General features: G+C 43.9%; 1 protein-coding gene across 2 annotated transcripts in view; it reads left to right on the plus strand.

Moving 5' to 3' along the window:
* The window catches only part of LOC132836781 (neuroblast differentiation-associated protein AHNAK-like), a 138,957-nt gene that overhangs the window by 111,563 nt on the left and 11,179 nt on the right, over nucleotides 1-16,215 (plus strand). For both annotated transcript variants that reach the window (XM_060856243.1, XM_060856244.1), the window contains 4 exons: nucleotides 3,607-3,662; nucleotides 5,808-5,930; nucleotides 11,200-11,356; nucleotides 15,169-15,362. In XM_060856243.1, the coding sequence (XP_060712226.1) occupies nucleotides 5,898-5,930; nucleotides 11,200-11,356; nucleotides 15,169-15,362 (384 nt within the window). In that variant the 5' untranslated portion in view covers nucleotides 3,607-3,662; nucleotides 5,808-5,897. The remainder of the gene's footprint in view (nucleotides 1-3,606; nucleotides 3,663-5,807; nucleotides 5,931-11,199; nucleotides 11,357-15,168; nucleotides 15,363-16,215) is intronic.

A 16,215-nucleotide genomic window follows, 5' to 3' on the forward strand; every position in this document is an offset into this window, starting at 1 on the left:
TCTGTCCCTATCCTATAAGACATGCATCAGACATATGATGGAATACTCCCATTTATCTTGATGAATGTGGTTCAAACAACATTCAAGAAGTTCAGCACCATGACAAAGCTGCGATTTCATCACCAACTAATCCACCAGTTCCAACATTCAATCTCTTCACCAGTGATGCACGGTAGTAGCAGTGTGTACTATCTACAAGATGAACTCCTGTAACTCAATAATATTCCTTGGACATCATGTACTAAACCTGCAGCCTCTACCATCTAGAAGGACAAGGGCAGCAGATACATAGGAACACACCACCTGCAAGTTCCCCTCTGAGCCACTCACCATCCTGACTTGGAAGTGTATTGCCATTCTTTCAATGTTGCTGGGAAAATTCTGGAGCACCCTCCCTAACAACACTGTAAATTCCAAGATAAAAACAATGACTGCAGATGCTGGCAGATTCTGGATTAGTGGTGCTGGAAGAGCACAGCAGTTCAGGCAGCATCCGAGGAGCAGTAAAATCGACGTTTCGGGCAAAAGCCCTTCATCAGGAATACCTGTAAATTCCAAGTACTGTTTAAAATTACTCAAGGTTCTGGCTAAATAAAGAATGGCAACCTCATCTTGTGACCACATTAATATAGAGAAGTAAAACAGTTTGCCATCAGGGCTTTGATTGCAATGGAACACATGGACCTGGTGAATGAAGATGGACTGTCACAGCCTGGTCGGTACTTCATCCCAAGAACTGTGTTGGCCAAATATCAAAAATAATTTTTGTTTTGATTACAAGTATGTTAAGGATGAACCAGCAATAGAAGTAATGAGAAAGACTCCCAGTGGAGTGTTGGGTGGAGTAGGGAATTGGGTTTTGACAATGTGGAAATCCTTCCTTTCTCAACAGACAGGAACTGGTCCTGTACAGGTATGATAATTACTCTTCCCAAGACAGCAAGAAACAACAGAGAGTTGTGAACACAGCCCAATCCATCACACAAATTAAGTTTCCATCCATTGACTCCATCTATACTTCCTGCTACCTCAGGAAAACAACCTACATAATCAAAGACCCCTCCCATCCCAGTTATCCTCTCTTCCACCCTCTTCCATCAGGCTGAAGATATCAAAGTTTGAAAACATGTACAAACAGACTCAAGAACAGCTTCTTCCCTGCTGTTATCAGACTTTTGAATGGATGTCTCAAATGTTAATGGTGATCTCTTTCTCTGCATTTTCTCTGTGGCTGTAACACTATATTCTGCATTCTGTCCTGCTACTTGATGCACTTTGTATAGTATGATCTGACTGTAGAGCACACACACTTTTACTGTATCTCAGTACATGTGACAACAATAAATCAAATCAAATCCAAGTCTGTGATATCATGGAAGTGGTGAGCCTGATTCAGCAGTATTTGTAAATAAAGTCGTACCCATTCTGCAATCAGATTGTGACAAGGCCAATGATAAGAACCCAACGATCTCTGAATATTTGGTACCAGGTTCGTGTGTCCTTGTTTCCACTGCAAGTTATACCAGTGGCAGGCTGTAATGTCAGCATGCTAGGCTGGAAATTGCACCATTTGCTAGGCTGGATATTGTGCCATTTTATATCTGACTGTCCGATTTCAATGGGATCTTAGACTTCATAAATATATGTAGCAAATACAAAAACAGAGGAGTTGAAACTTCACCAAGTTCTGACTGAGTTACAACTGGAGTATTGCATCCAGCTCTGGTTGCCTCATCTTTGAGAAGGTGCAGAGAGCTTCTTGAAATAACTCCAGGAATTAGGGAACTTAGGTTTGATGATGGTGTACAGGATTATGACAGGATTAAATAAGGTAGACAAACGAAAGATGTTGCTGGTCCAAGGATTTGGGGGCACAAATATTAGATTTCGAAAAAGAGTTATGAGGTGTGTGAGATGTTTTGCACAGTAGATGGTAATGACCTGAAACTTCCAGCCTACCAAGGTGCTGTGAGTGGAGACTGTTATCAATTTCAAAAGGAAATTGGACAGGCAGTATAAGGAAAGGCAGGGCTATGGGATGAAGGCAGCAAATGGCGCTGTCTGGATTGTTCTACTGAGGGCCATCAGATACTAGACAAAGCAAATAGCCTCATTCGGAGCTGTCATGATTCTGCAGTGTATGACTGTAGTAATGTGGGAATGACCTAAGAATCTGATTGTGTCCTTAACTCTCCTGTTTGCTCCCTATCTCTTAACTCCCTTATCAACTAAAATTTTCTCTATTCAGCTTTGAATAAATTCAATAATCAAACCTCCACTGCTTTCAGGGCAAGAATTCCACAGGTGAACAACCCTCTAAAGAGAAATAAAATTCTCCTCATCTCTGGTTCAAAAGAGAGGCCTTACATTCTTAACTTGTGACCCTGAGTTCCAGTCTCCCCAGCAACAGGAAACATCCTCCCAGTGTCTAACACCCTTCAGGATCTGTGATGTTTAATTAAGACCACCTCATTTTTCGTAACCCCGCTGATTAGCAGGTCACAGACCCAGCATATTCATTGGCTACCCACAAACAGCCAAGCTACTTCTACCACCACAAATACTTCTTACATCCCCTGGCTGCGGAGTTTTTCTCTCTCAACACCATTTGACCTTCCACCAGCCTCCCCACCCTTTGCTGATTCCAATCAACAAGTGCCCTGTTACACTATGGGCCAGTGGAACAATACTGTAACTAAACGGACCCTATATATTAATACTCTGACCATATGGACCCTTTGTAATGATGCTCTGATTATATATGTAATGATGCACTGACCATATGGATCCTGTATGCTGAAGTTCTGACCATAATGATCCTACTCTGAATATTGATACTCTGAATATATGGATCATGTGGAGTGTCTTAACTTCATTCATAGAAAAAAACATAGTGCAGGAGTAGGCCATTTAGCTCTTTGAGCATGTATCACCATTCAATACGATCATGGCTGATCATGCAATCTCAGTTCCCACCGTCTCCCTATATCCCTTGATCCTTTAGCCACAGGGCCACATGCAGCTCCCTCTTGAATCTATCTAATGAACTGGCCCCAACAGCTTCCTGTGGGAGAGAATTCCACAGGTTCACAACTCTCTGAGTGAAGAAATTCTTCCTCATCTCAGTCCTGGGTGGCTTACCCCTTATTCTTAGACACTGACCCCTTGTTGAGGACTTCCCCATCACTGGGAACATTCTTCCCGCATCTAGCCAGTTCAGTCCCATCAGGAATTTCTAAGTTTCTATGAGATCCCCCCTCATTCTTCTAAATTCCATTGAATTCAGTCATAGAGTCATAGAGTCAGTCAACTCAGACTCAGTCAGTCCTGCCATCCCGGGATTCAGTCTGGTGAACTTTGCTGGACTCCTCAATAGCAAGAATGCCCTTCCTCAGACTAGGAGACTAAAATTGCACACAGTACTCAAGATGTGGCCTCACCAAGGCTCTGTCATGGGATGTGGGCATCACTGGCTGGCTCAGCTTGTATTGCCCATCCCTAATTGCCCTATAAATTGGTACTGTGACCTTATGAGGCCTGAGAATTGGTTTAAATCATTTCAACTGGTTTTATTAATTTTAAATGTGATGGTTGTTTTACTTACAGATCTCCTGTGACTATCAGAGGATGGTCAATCTTCCACCATTTCTAGAACATTCTGTGTGAGTATGGGTTAAATCAATATCAGTGCATCTTTTCACAGTAAATATTCCTCACCATTTCTTTGCTGTTTCTAGTTCTATTTTGACATTTGGATAAGTACGTGAGTAGGAAAGTTTTGGAGGGATGTGGGCCAAAGGTAGGTAAGTGCAACTACTTTATTTTGGGAACATTCTCCCACTTCTCATGAGGGTGCACACAGACATATATAGACACACGCTTGTGGTGAGAATTGAAGTCATGTCCCTGGATTATTAGCACTATCCTTTAACAACCCTGTGCTTATTGGGAACTGGAGAGAAAGTTTGCATCTTCAATCTTCAGGCTCTGCTTTCGGCTGAATGCTGACTCAGAATATGTGTCTCTGGTATTAGCGTGAGTACAGGCACTCCAAATTGAGATGGGCAGCCTTTCACAGACTGGAATTTCATGAGATTTATGGCCTAAGTTTTACAACAAAAGAAGGGGTCATTTGGTCCATCACGCCTGTCATCCTTTTGATTTCATTCCTATGTCCTTTCCGCACAAACCCTTTGAAAATAGCACAATTAGAAACTAATGAAATCTGTTGACACTACCCTACTGTAGAATATTGACATAATTAAGTATGACTTAGAAGCAGAGTTTGCCATTCAGTCCCTTGACCTTCAGAGTTCTGCAGTCTATGACCATTTTTTTATTCTTGCTACCAAAATGGACAATTTTACAATCTATTTGCCAAACTACAATCTATTTGCTCAATCCTTGTCAACTCACTTCACCTGTCTGTATTCCATCATTAAAGGTCTGGAAGGCCACTTGTGAAATAAACTGCAATTTTAATTGTCAGTGAGGTTTGTTAGTTATGTGAGTTGAATTCCAAGCAAAGAAATATTCAGAGAGTGCATCAGGAAATCCCACTCAAATTTTTTGGTGATTTGCAAAAATAGGACAGGAACTTATAATTAAGACTTGCATCTTATGTGCTTCAGCAGAGCCTTTTTGGGCCATTTACTCCATTACCCCAACTCTCATCATTCGCCTCAATCCCACCTGCCCACATACTTGCAATATCACTCAAATACACTAAACTACCTCTTTCTCGCATGCCTCAACCCCATTTGCCCAACTGTTCCTAAAAATTAAAAGCCCGAATTTCTCTTCACACCAACAAAGTAAGAACTGACCCTAACATTTCTGCCCTTGGCTTGCTGCAGAGATCCAGCAAAGCTCAACACAAGCTGGGGGAATAGCACCTTACCTTCCATTTAGGCACTTCACAACCTTTAGGACTTTATGTTGCATTCAACAACTTCAGAACATCTAAATTATCTTCCATTTTGATCACATTTCAGCCCTCCACACTCCCCATCATTTGCTTGAGTAGGTTTGCTCTTAACAAAGATAATTGTTCACAGCTATTTTTCATCACGATCACTCCTTTATTACCGTTAGTACTCCATTTGCCTTTTGCTCTGGGCACCGTCAGCATCTATTCCACCCATTGCTCCTCCCCCTTTGTCAACTGGCCATTTTCCAACCCCTTTCATTTTTAGATAGAGTCATACCAGACTCAAAATGTTAGCTTGGTTTCTCTCTCCACAGACATTACCTAGTGCTGCTTATTTTCATTTTCTCTTTTTATTTGGTATCCTTTTCTCCCATATTCCTCAACATCATCAAGCCAGCTCCCAGTGTGTATCTGAAGTCCTCAATCCCATCATCATTCCATATTCCATAGCTATGCATACCCATCTACCTACCATCTACCTTTTCATCATAATGCATAACATAAAAACTAAGCCTTACTTGGATAATCTCAGGAAGCATTACTTCAGGCAACACAATCTAGAACTTTCTACTTGTAAAAGATTTTGAGGTTGGAGAGAGATTGGGGTGGAGGTTGGGTCAGGATCAATTGAAAATGGCAAAGCTTTAAGAGATGTTTTTCAGGTGAGAATAGAGAGAAATATGGAACCAAGGCAAGTGATTTAAAGTACAAATCAGCTAATTGAATGATAGAGCCAGCTTGAGTTCTGAATGGTCACCTCCTGTTGCTGTTTCCTCGTCTCCACCCACTCACCAATAATTTTTAGTCATGGTTGAGAAAGTGTTTGTTAGTTTGTCTGTGACTGGAGAATGAGTTCTGGAGATTTTCTGCTTTTCAGATTCAAAAGGAGGCACTTCATGAGGATTACGCCATTTCTATGAATTAAAGAGGGATAATCATAGCAACCTCGCCTCAGCTTAAAGCATACATGGAGCCTGTGGTCCAGGGCAGAGTAACCAAGGTAACGTAGACTGCACAATCTGTCCAATCCCATCTTTCTTCTGTCAGACTCCTGGTGCTAGTTGAATGTCGCAGCTATCCTGGGTGCCAGCTATCAGACTGTTTCTGTTACCCTGATGACTGGACACACCCACTCAGACTTGGGGTGAGAAGATTCTACGCTTTTGCCTTTTTTTAGCAGTGTCAGTGCCTTAAGAAAATAAGTTTAATTGGAAGAGAAATCTGTTATTGGGCTTCAGCAACCTCACCTAACCACTGCAAAACTCACACCCAGCATCTCCTCACTCTAAATATCTCCCTATCCCAGTAACTGCATTTCCAATGGCTAATCCACTTAGCTTGTACATCCCTGAACACTATGGGCAATTTCCCATGGTCAGTCCACTTAACCTGCACATTTTTGTACAGTAGAAGGAAACTGGAGCACCTGGAGGAAAGCCTCGCAGACATAGGGAAACTGTGCAAACTTCACACAGATAGCTGCCCGAGAATGGAATCAAACCTGGGTCCCTGGGCCTGTAAGGTAGCAGTGCTAACCATTGAGTCACCATGCCACGTTAATCTGATTAATTCTTTTTGTAATCTTTTTCTTGAGATTTGAACATTCCTGATAACGAATTGCACAGTGGGAGTTGCTCTCAGATGGAGAAGCACAGTGAGATGAATGTCCTCCCATAGTGCTGTTAGGTTTTGATGCAGTACCTTCACGTGTGGTTGGTGTATTTGACCTGAAGCTTGATGGTGTCTCCTTGGCAACTATCCACCCACCCTAATTATAATGGCATCGAGTGTATGCCACAACTTAGTTTCCTTTTGTTTTTAAATGTTTCCAGACTCATTCACTTAGCGTTAACCATAGCCCCCATCCCTCTATGGGGGAGATGTAGGATAGTGGTAATATCACTGGATTGCCAATCCAGGGCCTAGGCTAATGCTTCATGGACACAGGGGCAAATCCCACCGGGGCACCTGGTATAACTTAAATTCAGCAAGTAAACCTGGAATTGGAAGCCAGTGACTGTGCAACTATCATTGATTGACATGTCTCTGCCAACTACATCTGCGGGAAGTGCACCCAACTCCAGCTCCTCGAAAACTGAGTTAAGGAACTGGAGCTGGAGCTGGATGAACTACAGATCATCTGGGAGGCTGAGGGGGAAATTGAGAGGACGTACAGGGAAGTGGTCACTCCCCAGACACAGGATAAAGACAGCTGAATTACAGTCAGGGGGAGGAAAGGGAACCAACAGTCAGAGCAGGGATCCCCTGTGGTCATTCCCCTCAGCAATAAGTATACCATTTTTGATACTGCTGGTGGGGACAGCCTACCAGGGGAAAGCCATAGTTGTCAGGTCTCTGGCACTGTGGCTCAGAAAGAAAGGGAGGAGAATAGAAAAGCGCTAATGGTATGGGGACTCAATAGTTAGACAGACTGACAGGAGATTTTGTGGTCAGGAACAGGACTCACGGAAGGTATGTTGCCTCCCCGATGCCAGGGCCCGGGATGTTGCCGATCGGGTTTACAGGATTCTGAAGGGGGAGGGTGAGCAACCAGAAATCGTGGTACATGTTGGCACCAGTGATATAGCCAGGAAAGGGATTGAGGATCTGAAAAGTGACGACAGAGAGTTAGGTTGGAAGCTGAAGTGCAGGATGAGTAGAGTAGTGATCTCAGGTTTGCTACCAGTGCCATGAGATAATGAGGTGAGGAACAGTCAGCGAATGCAGCTTAACACGTGGCTGCAAGGCTGGTGCAGGAGGGAGAGCTTCAGATACCTAGACCATTGGGATACCTTCTGGGGAAGGTGGGACCTGTACATGAAGGATGGTTTGCACCTGAACTGGAAGGGCACAAATGTCCTAGGTGGGAGATTTGCTTGTGTGATTCGGGAGGGTTTAAACTAGTTTGGCAGGGGGGGTGGGAATCAGAGCCACATATCTGAGAAGGGGACAGTTGCAGATGGGGCAGTGACAGGATGTAGTGAATCTATCGGGAAGGTTTCTCACGCAATGAAACAAAGGTATTGGTTAAAGTGTGCCTGCTTTAACGCAAGGAATGTCAGAAATAAGAGTGACGAACTTAGAGCATGGATCAGTACTTAGGGCTACGATGTTGTGGCCATATCGGAGGCGTGGTTTCACAGGGGCAGGAATGATTGCTAGATGTCCCTGGGTTTAGAACGTTTAAAAAGAACAGGGAGGTGGAAAAAGAGGAGCGGGTATAGCATTGCTAATCAGAGAGTGCATCACAGCTACAGAAACGAAGGTTGTTGAGTAAGATTTGTCTACTAAGTCAGTAAGGGTGGAAGTTAGGATCAGCAAGGGAACAGCCACTGCATTGGTTGTTTTCTACAGACCACCTAATAGCAGTAGAGAGATTGAAGAACTCATAGGCGGGCAGATTCTGGAAAAATGCAAATGTATCAGGGTTGTTGTTAGGGTGATTTCAACTTTCCCCAATATTGACTGGAACCTCCTAAGTGCAGATGGTTTGGATGGAGCTGTTTTTGTAAGGTGTGTTCAGGAGGGTTTCCTTACTCAGTATGTAGACAGACCGACGAGGGGAGAGGCCATTTTGAATTTGGTGCTCGGCAATGAACCAGGACAGATGTCAGATCTCATGGTGGGAGAACACTTTGGTGACAGTGATCACAACTGCCTCACATTTACCATAGCTTTGGAGAGGGAAAGGAGCAGTTACCGAGGGAGTATATTTAATTGGGGAAAAGGAAATTGTGACACTATCAAACAGGAGTTGGGAAGTACAGACTGGGCTGAAAATGTGTTGCTGGTTAAAGCAACACATTTTCAGCTCTGATCTCCAGCATCTGCAGACCTCACTTTTTACTCGAAGTACAGACTGGGAGCAATTGTTCCACAGAAAGGGTACAGCAGACTATTTAAGGAGCAGTTGTTGTGAGTGATGCACCAATTTGTTCCTCTGAGACAGGTAAGAAGGGGTAGGATTAAGGAACCTTAGATGACGAGAACAGAGAAGCTTCTTGTCAAAAGGTAGAAGGCAACTTACGTAAGGTAGAGGAAGCAAGGATCTAGCACAGCTTTAGAGGATTACAGGCTTGCTAGAAAGGAGCTCAGAAATGGACTGAGGAGAGCCAGGAGGGGGCATGAAAAGGTTTGGCAAGAAAGATTAGGGAGAACCCAAAGGTATTTTACTCATACGTGAGGAATAAAAGAATGGTCAGGGAGGAGGTAGGGCCGATCAGGGATAGCAGAGGGAAGTTGTGCATGGAGTCTGAGCAGATAGGGGAAACCCTAAATGAGTTATTTGCTTCTGTTTTCATTAAAGAAAGGGGCCTTGTTGTGAATGAAAACTTTGAGGAGCTGGGATACAAGCTTGACCAGATCAAGATTGATGAAGTTGATGTGCTGGAAATTTTGGAAAACATTAAGATTTTGGAAAACATTAAGTCCCCAGGGCCAGACCAGATTTATCCTAGGCTGCTCCGGGAAGCAAGAAAGGAGGTTGCTAAGCCCCTGGTGAAGATATTTGTCTCCTCACTCTCCAAGGAGTCGTACCGGAGGACTGGAAGAAGGCAAATGTTGTTCTTCTTTTCAAGAAGGGCAACAGGGAAATCCCTGGCAAGTACAGACCAGTGAGTCTTACATCTGTGGTCAGCAAAGTTTTGGAAAGAGTTCTGAGGGATAGGATTATGACTATTTGGCAAAGCATAATGTGATTAAAGGCAGTCAGCATGGCTTTGTGAGGGGCAGGTCATGCCTCACAAATCTTATTGAGTTCTTTGAGAAGGTGACAAGACAGGTTGACGAAGGTTGAGCAGTGGATGTGGTGTATATGGATTTCAGCAAGGCATTTGATAAGGTTCCCCATTTATAAAGTCAGGATTATGGAATACAGGGAGATTTGGCTATCTGGATTCAAAATTGGTTGGCTGACAGAAGGCAGAGGTCCCGCAGGGCTCTGTTCTTGGGCCTCTGCTCTTTGTAGTTTTTATAAATGACTTGGATTAGGAGGTTGAGGGGTGGGGTTTGTAAATTTGCAGATGACACAAAGGTTGGAGGTGCCATCGATAGTATACAGGGCTATTGCAGGCTGCAGGGCGACATAGACAGAATGTAGAGCTGGGCTGAGAAATGACAGATGGAGTTAAACCTGGTTAAATGCAAAGTGATGCAGTTTGGAAGGTCGAACTCAAATACTGAATATAAGATTAAAGACAGGATTCTTGTCAGTTTGGAGGAACATTCAAGTACATAGATCCCTCAAAGCTGCCACCCAAGTGGATAGGGTTGTTAAGAAAGCATATGGTGTTTTGGCTTTCATTAACGGGGGATCGAGTTTAAGAGCCGCGAGGTTTTGCTACAGCTCTACAAGTCCCTGGTGTGACCACACTTGGAATATTGTGTCCAGTTCCAGTTGCCCTACTATAGGAAAAATACAGAGGCTTTGGAGAAGGTGCAGAGAAGGTTTACCAGGATGCTGCCTGGACTAGAGGACTTGCCTTATGAAGAAAGGTTGAATAAGCTCGGACTTTTCTCTCTGGAGAGGAGGAGGAAGACAGGAGACCTGATCGAGGTGTACAAAATAATGAGTGGAATAGATAGAGTCAAAAGCCAGAGACTTTTCCCCAGGGCAGGATTGACTGGTAGAGGAGTCATAGTTTGGAGATATTAGAAGGAAGGAGACGTCAGAGGTAGGTTCTCTACGCAGAGAGTTGTGAATGCATGGAATGCATTGCCAGCAGTGGTGATGGAAGCAGAGTCATTAGAGACATTTAAGCGACAGCTGGACCAACACATGGATAGCAGTGAATTGAGGGGTGCATAGGTTAAGTTATTGTATTTTACATTAGAATTAAACCTTGGCACAACATCGTGGGCCAAAGGGCCTGTTCTGTGCTGTACTTTTCTATGTTCTATGTTCTAAAACCCCATCAAGTTCACTACTATCCTTTAGCAAAGGAAATCTGCTGTCCTTACGTGGTCTGGACTCCATGTGACTCCACACCCATAGTGATGCGATTGACTCTTAACTGCCCCCTGAAATGGCCCACAAGACACTCAATTCAAGGGCAGTTAAGGATAGGTAACAAATCCTGACATTCCCATATCCTGTGAAATAGGTTTGAGCCTCTTTAGTTGTTGAAGCATTTTCAGGGATTTAGTTTGTTTTCTGAGAGTAAGACAGAGTTTGGCAGTCCAGTGGTTCATCTAATTGTGTACACCCAGCAATGTGGTGTGGGCTTTAGTGTTTGCCTATGGCTAACCCATGCCCACCTTGATCTTACCAGGAACTGAAGATGTCCGAGATGGTGGAATTAATTGTGGAGACTGCGGCTGAAGCTGGAGCAACAGGATTCAGTGTGTCTGGTGGAGGCAAAGAAGGAATCTTTGTCAAGGAGGTGCTGAAGGACTCAAGGGCTGCAAGAGCACTCAATCTGAAGGAGGGTAAGCTGCATTTCATACCAGGGCATTGAAGGCTCAGTGGTTGAACCTGTACAGAAGATAATGGAGTTTCCGGTTACAAATGCATAAATTAGGAACAGGAAGAAGCCATTCAGCCCCAAAAGTCTGTTCCACCATTCAATAAGATTGTTGGGGGGGGGGGGTTGCTTCCATTTGGCCACTAACTTCGATGACCTTTGACCTCACCCCCACTCCATCCCCGTTTGTGAAGAATCAATCTACTTCTGCCTTAAAAGTATTCAATGATCTACACCTCCGCTGTCTGGGGAGTGCTGCACAGACTCGACCCTCTGAGAGAAAATATCTCTGTCTTAAATGAGAGACCCCATATTTTTAAACTATGTTCGCCAACTCCGCGCCCCCCCCCCCCACCACCACCAAGTCTGTCTCCAAAGACGACATATCCTGTCAGCTCCCATTTGCCACCCTCGCTGTCTGGATCACAGCTGCTTGATGCTTCCTTCCAGCCTTCACTCAGGCAGAGATCTGGCCTCCTAACAACAGCCAGACCTTTCAGCCTGAGAATCGACCTCATGGTGGGAAATGGCCTGCAATGATCTGGGTAGAATTGCAGACAAGTTTGGGACATGTGACAGTACATTGGGAGCGTGCCCACATTACAGTGACCTAATCACGGAATATTCCATGCTTTTTGTTTGAACACAACTTTCAGGGACTGGATGTCTGAGCAATGACAGATCAATGCCCAAGACGGAAAACACTGTCAATGATTACCAATGAAGGCAAACACCTTCAACAATGAGATATTGATTGGAACTGCCAGCTTCACCCTCCAGGCACCACAGTGAAAACCTGCTCCAGGAGTCTCATGTCCCTCATGAATGTTGGTTTTGACTTTATGAAAGATGGTCATTTGGCTATAATTTTTCTCGGCTTGTTGGAGTGCCCAGTTTGACGGCCTTTACAGGTGAATTCTCCCGCACCGCTGTATGTTTCCAGGAGGTGACGGGGACCCACCACTGTCACAGGTGGCATATGGACAGCAGCTTGATTTTCACACACAGTCCATGAGTGGTACACTGAAAACAAAAAGGGCACACTTTCTTTCACAGGCAAAGGTGGCAGAGTATTAATGTCACTGGGTGACTAGTGAGAAGCCCAGGCCCCACTTCGACCTTCTGCTCTCTGCACCTCTCTGTCACCTTCTGAGGCTTTTGGCTTTCTGAATCTTTAACTTTCTGCATTTGTTACAAATTGTACCCATTACTGACTGTCCCCTTTACACACTGCTCCCTTACCCACTGTCCCCTTTACACACTGCTTCCTTTAATCACTGTGCGCTTTACATACTGTTCCCTTTACCCACTGCTACCTTTAATCACTATGTGCTTTACCCACTGTCCCCTTTACCCACTGTCCCACTTAGCCAGTTTCCATTTATTCATTAAACCCTCTACCCAGTGTCCCATAAGTCATTGAAGCAGAAGTTGTGCTTTTTACTTAGCCCCTAGCTGCGTCCATTCCCTCAGCAGAACTTCTTTTCTCTTTCTACCAATATTGTTGGTAACAATGTGAGGCATGTCAATTGGATATTCCCCCTCCCAATCCAAGTTTCTTTGTAGCCCAGATGAGAAATCCTGACCCCAGGCACAACACATCCTTCAGGACTCTTGATCCTGGCCTCAGAGAACTGTGTCTATTCCCATGACTATACTTTCTCCTGTTAAAACTGCATTTCTCCTACTAGTGTTTTCTTCTCATTTTTTTAACTCCGCCCGTTCTGAACCTTCCAATTCAAAATCATTTCCTGTTATCGTACTTGTTCCTTCCTGTATTAACAATGCCCCCCCCCCACCACCACCACCCTTCCTGCCTGTCCTTTCAAAAGTCACATACCCCTGAAAATTAAGTTCCCAGCTTTGATCTCCTTGTAACTATGTCTCTGTATTAACTATAAAATCATGTAATGTCTTTTGGTCCAATTAATTCATTTATTTTCTTCCAATGCCTCACACGTTCAAGTAAAGAGACATTATTTTTATCTTTTTACCATTATTTCCCCTTTTGATTCTACTTACTGCTGTTTTTCTATGTTTATACATTCTGCCCCTTCTTGTTCCACTCTGGGTATCGTTATCCAAATAGTTGCTGTATAAAGCTGCCATCTCATCTTGCTTTGCAAGTCTACTTTTCCCCTCTGTCAAACCCATCTCCCCTCAAAGTAGTTATTCAATTCACCAGGACACTGGTCCCAGTATGGTTCAAGTGATACCCATCCCACAGAATAGCTCACTTCTACTGCCAGTGCCCTATCAACTGAAAGCCATTCCAACACACCAATCTTTGAGCCACATATTTAACTCCTTGACTTTATTTAACCTGTGCCAGCATATTGTTAGGCTAAAAGTACCTAACAGGTTCTTCAAGGTCTAATCAAAATGATACAATAAGACACGTGCACTTCAATATGTAGCAAATGTATCAGCTTAATCTACCTTATACATAAAATTAATGAGTGAATCTATTAACTTAAACTACTTTATACACACAATGAGTCTCACTGCCTTTGGGAACTTAGAGCTGTGAATGCCAACCATCCAATCTCAGATCCCATGGCACTGGTCTCAGTAAACTCAATCTGATGGGGAAACTCCCTGATATTAATACTGTTCTCAGTCTAAGGTTATGTGCTGAATCCCCATTTCGTAACCTTCAGTACTTTACCATTCCTCACGAATAGGACAGGAAAACAAGTCTAGGTGGCCCATGTAGACTGCACAAGTGAATGGTTCCTACTGGCCCTCAAGGGCAGGCAGTTGCCGCCGCACTCCCCCCTCCCCGGTCAAACCAAGCTAGTTTTGCATCAGGCCCATCTTCACTTTTCCACTTTCGTTCAATTGTTCATTGTCATGTCCAATTAACCTGTAATAGTTTGGTTTGAATATATCATTATTAAGCTCAACACAGCAGCCAGTTTACCTATGACTCAGTTAATAATCCAGAGATTGGTACCTTGGAAGTTTTGCTTTCTAATTTAACTTCTATTTGTTCAAAGTCTTTCAGCAAAATATCCTCCTAGTCCTATCAAATGTTGTTGGTATCAACATGGACAATGATTGCTGGATGCCTGTCCTCCAGAGCTCTTCAGTACACCCACTGCTCTGCGAGATATTCTTAACCTGGGCAAAGCCATCTGGGACTCCTGCTGCTGGCTGCAGAGAACAGTATCTATACCTGTTTTTATAACCTCCCCTACCACAGCTACCTTTTTAAAAAAACGTTCATTCGTTGGATGTGGATGTCGTTGGCTAGGCCAGCATTTATTGCCCATCCCTAATTACCCAGAGGGCAGTCAAGAGTCAACCACATTGTTTTTGGTCTGGAGTCACATGGAGGTCAAACCATGTAAGGATAGGAGTTTCCTTGCCTCAGGTACATGAGTGAACCAGATGGGTTTTTCCCGACAATGGCTTCATGGTCGTCATTAGGACTCTTCATTCTGGATTTTTATTGAATTCAAATTCCACTATTGCCATGACTGTATTCAAACCCAGATCCCCAGAACATGTCCTGGGTCTTTGGATTAATAATCCAACGGTAATACCACTAGACTGTCGCCTTCCCCACTAGGATGGCTCCCATTTCTGAGGTGCCCTTTATTCACTGTTCCCTCGACCCATTAATCATTACCTACTGCATGCGTTATTCTCTATCCCCTGCTTTCCCTCTTGGATAAGTTCCATTCCTTCTTCCTTTGCCAGTGGCAGAAAGCTGACACTTTTTCCCCCATCCTCTTCTCTGACGCCTGCTTTGCGGGGTTTGTGTCTTTTCAGGAGATCAACTTCTCAGTGCCAAAGTCTTCTTTGACAATGCCAAGTACGAAGACGTACTGAAGATTCTGCAGAGTGCCGAACCATATAAAGTTGCCTTCTGCCTGAAACGAACAGTGCCTAGTGCTGATGTGGCCATTTCATCAGAGACTGGGAGCCTTGAACTGAAAGGGCCAGAAGCCAAAAAGACCAAACTGGTAAGGTTTTCAAAAAAACTCCAGCTTGTTCAGTAAAACTGAAAGCAGTCTTTAAACTGGAGGGCAGTTTTACTTCTGCTGTCAGGTAGTGGACAGACAAGAAGCAAGTCCACTTCCTGATTTGTACACTGTCTGATTTCTGTTCCCATAAAATGAAGCTCCTATTGATGTTTCTGAATACACATACTGTTTCTGTGAATTGACTGTCCTTCCATTTGGGAACTTATACTGTTCAATTTGTTCATGGGATGTTGGTATCATTGGCTGGGGCCAGCATTTATTGCCCACCCCAAATTACCCTTGAGCCTTCTTGAACTGCTGCAGTTTGTGTGCTATTGGTTCCCCATGATACAGTTAGGGAAGGAACTCCAGGATTTTGGAATATATCGCCGTTCCTTCAGTGTCACTGGGTCAAAATCCTAGAATTCCCTCCTTGATTGTGGGTCTACCTACAGCAAATAACTGCAGTGGCTCAATGAAGTAGCTCGCCACCACCATCTCAAGTGTATAGTTCTGGTCACCCTACTACAGGAAGGATATTATTAAATTGGGGAGGTTCAGAGAAGATTGTCAAGGGTGTTGCCAGGACCAGAGGGTTTGAGCTGTAAGGAGGTGCTGGATAAAATGGGACTTTTTTCGCTGGAGAGTTGGAGATTGAGGGGGGTGACCTGACAGAGGTTTATAAAATCATGAGGAGCATAGATAAGGTGAATAGCCAAGGTCTTTTCCTGAGGGTTGGGGAATCCAAAACTTGAGGCCATAGGACCCACCATTACAGTGGTGCAGACATGAGGGGCTGAATGGCTGCCTCCTCTCGTATTTCACGTGTCCCTCAGCTAAGCAAATAGTCTGC

This window comes from Hemiscyllium ocellatum, chromosome 47 (assembly GCF_020745735.1).
Source record: "Hemiscyllium ocellatum isolate sHemOce1 chromosome 47, sHemOce1.pat.X.cur, whole genome shotgun sequence".
Taxonomy (NCBI): domain Eukaryota; kingdom Metazoa; phylum Chordata; class Chondrichthyes; order Orectolobiformes; family Hemiscylliidae; genus Hemiscyllium; species Hemiscyllium ocellatum.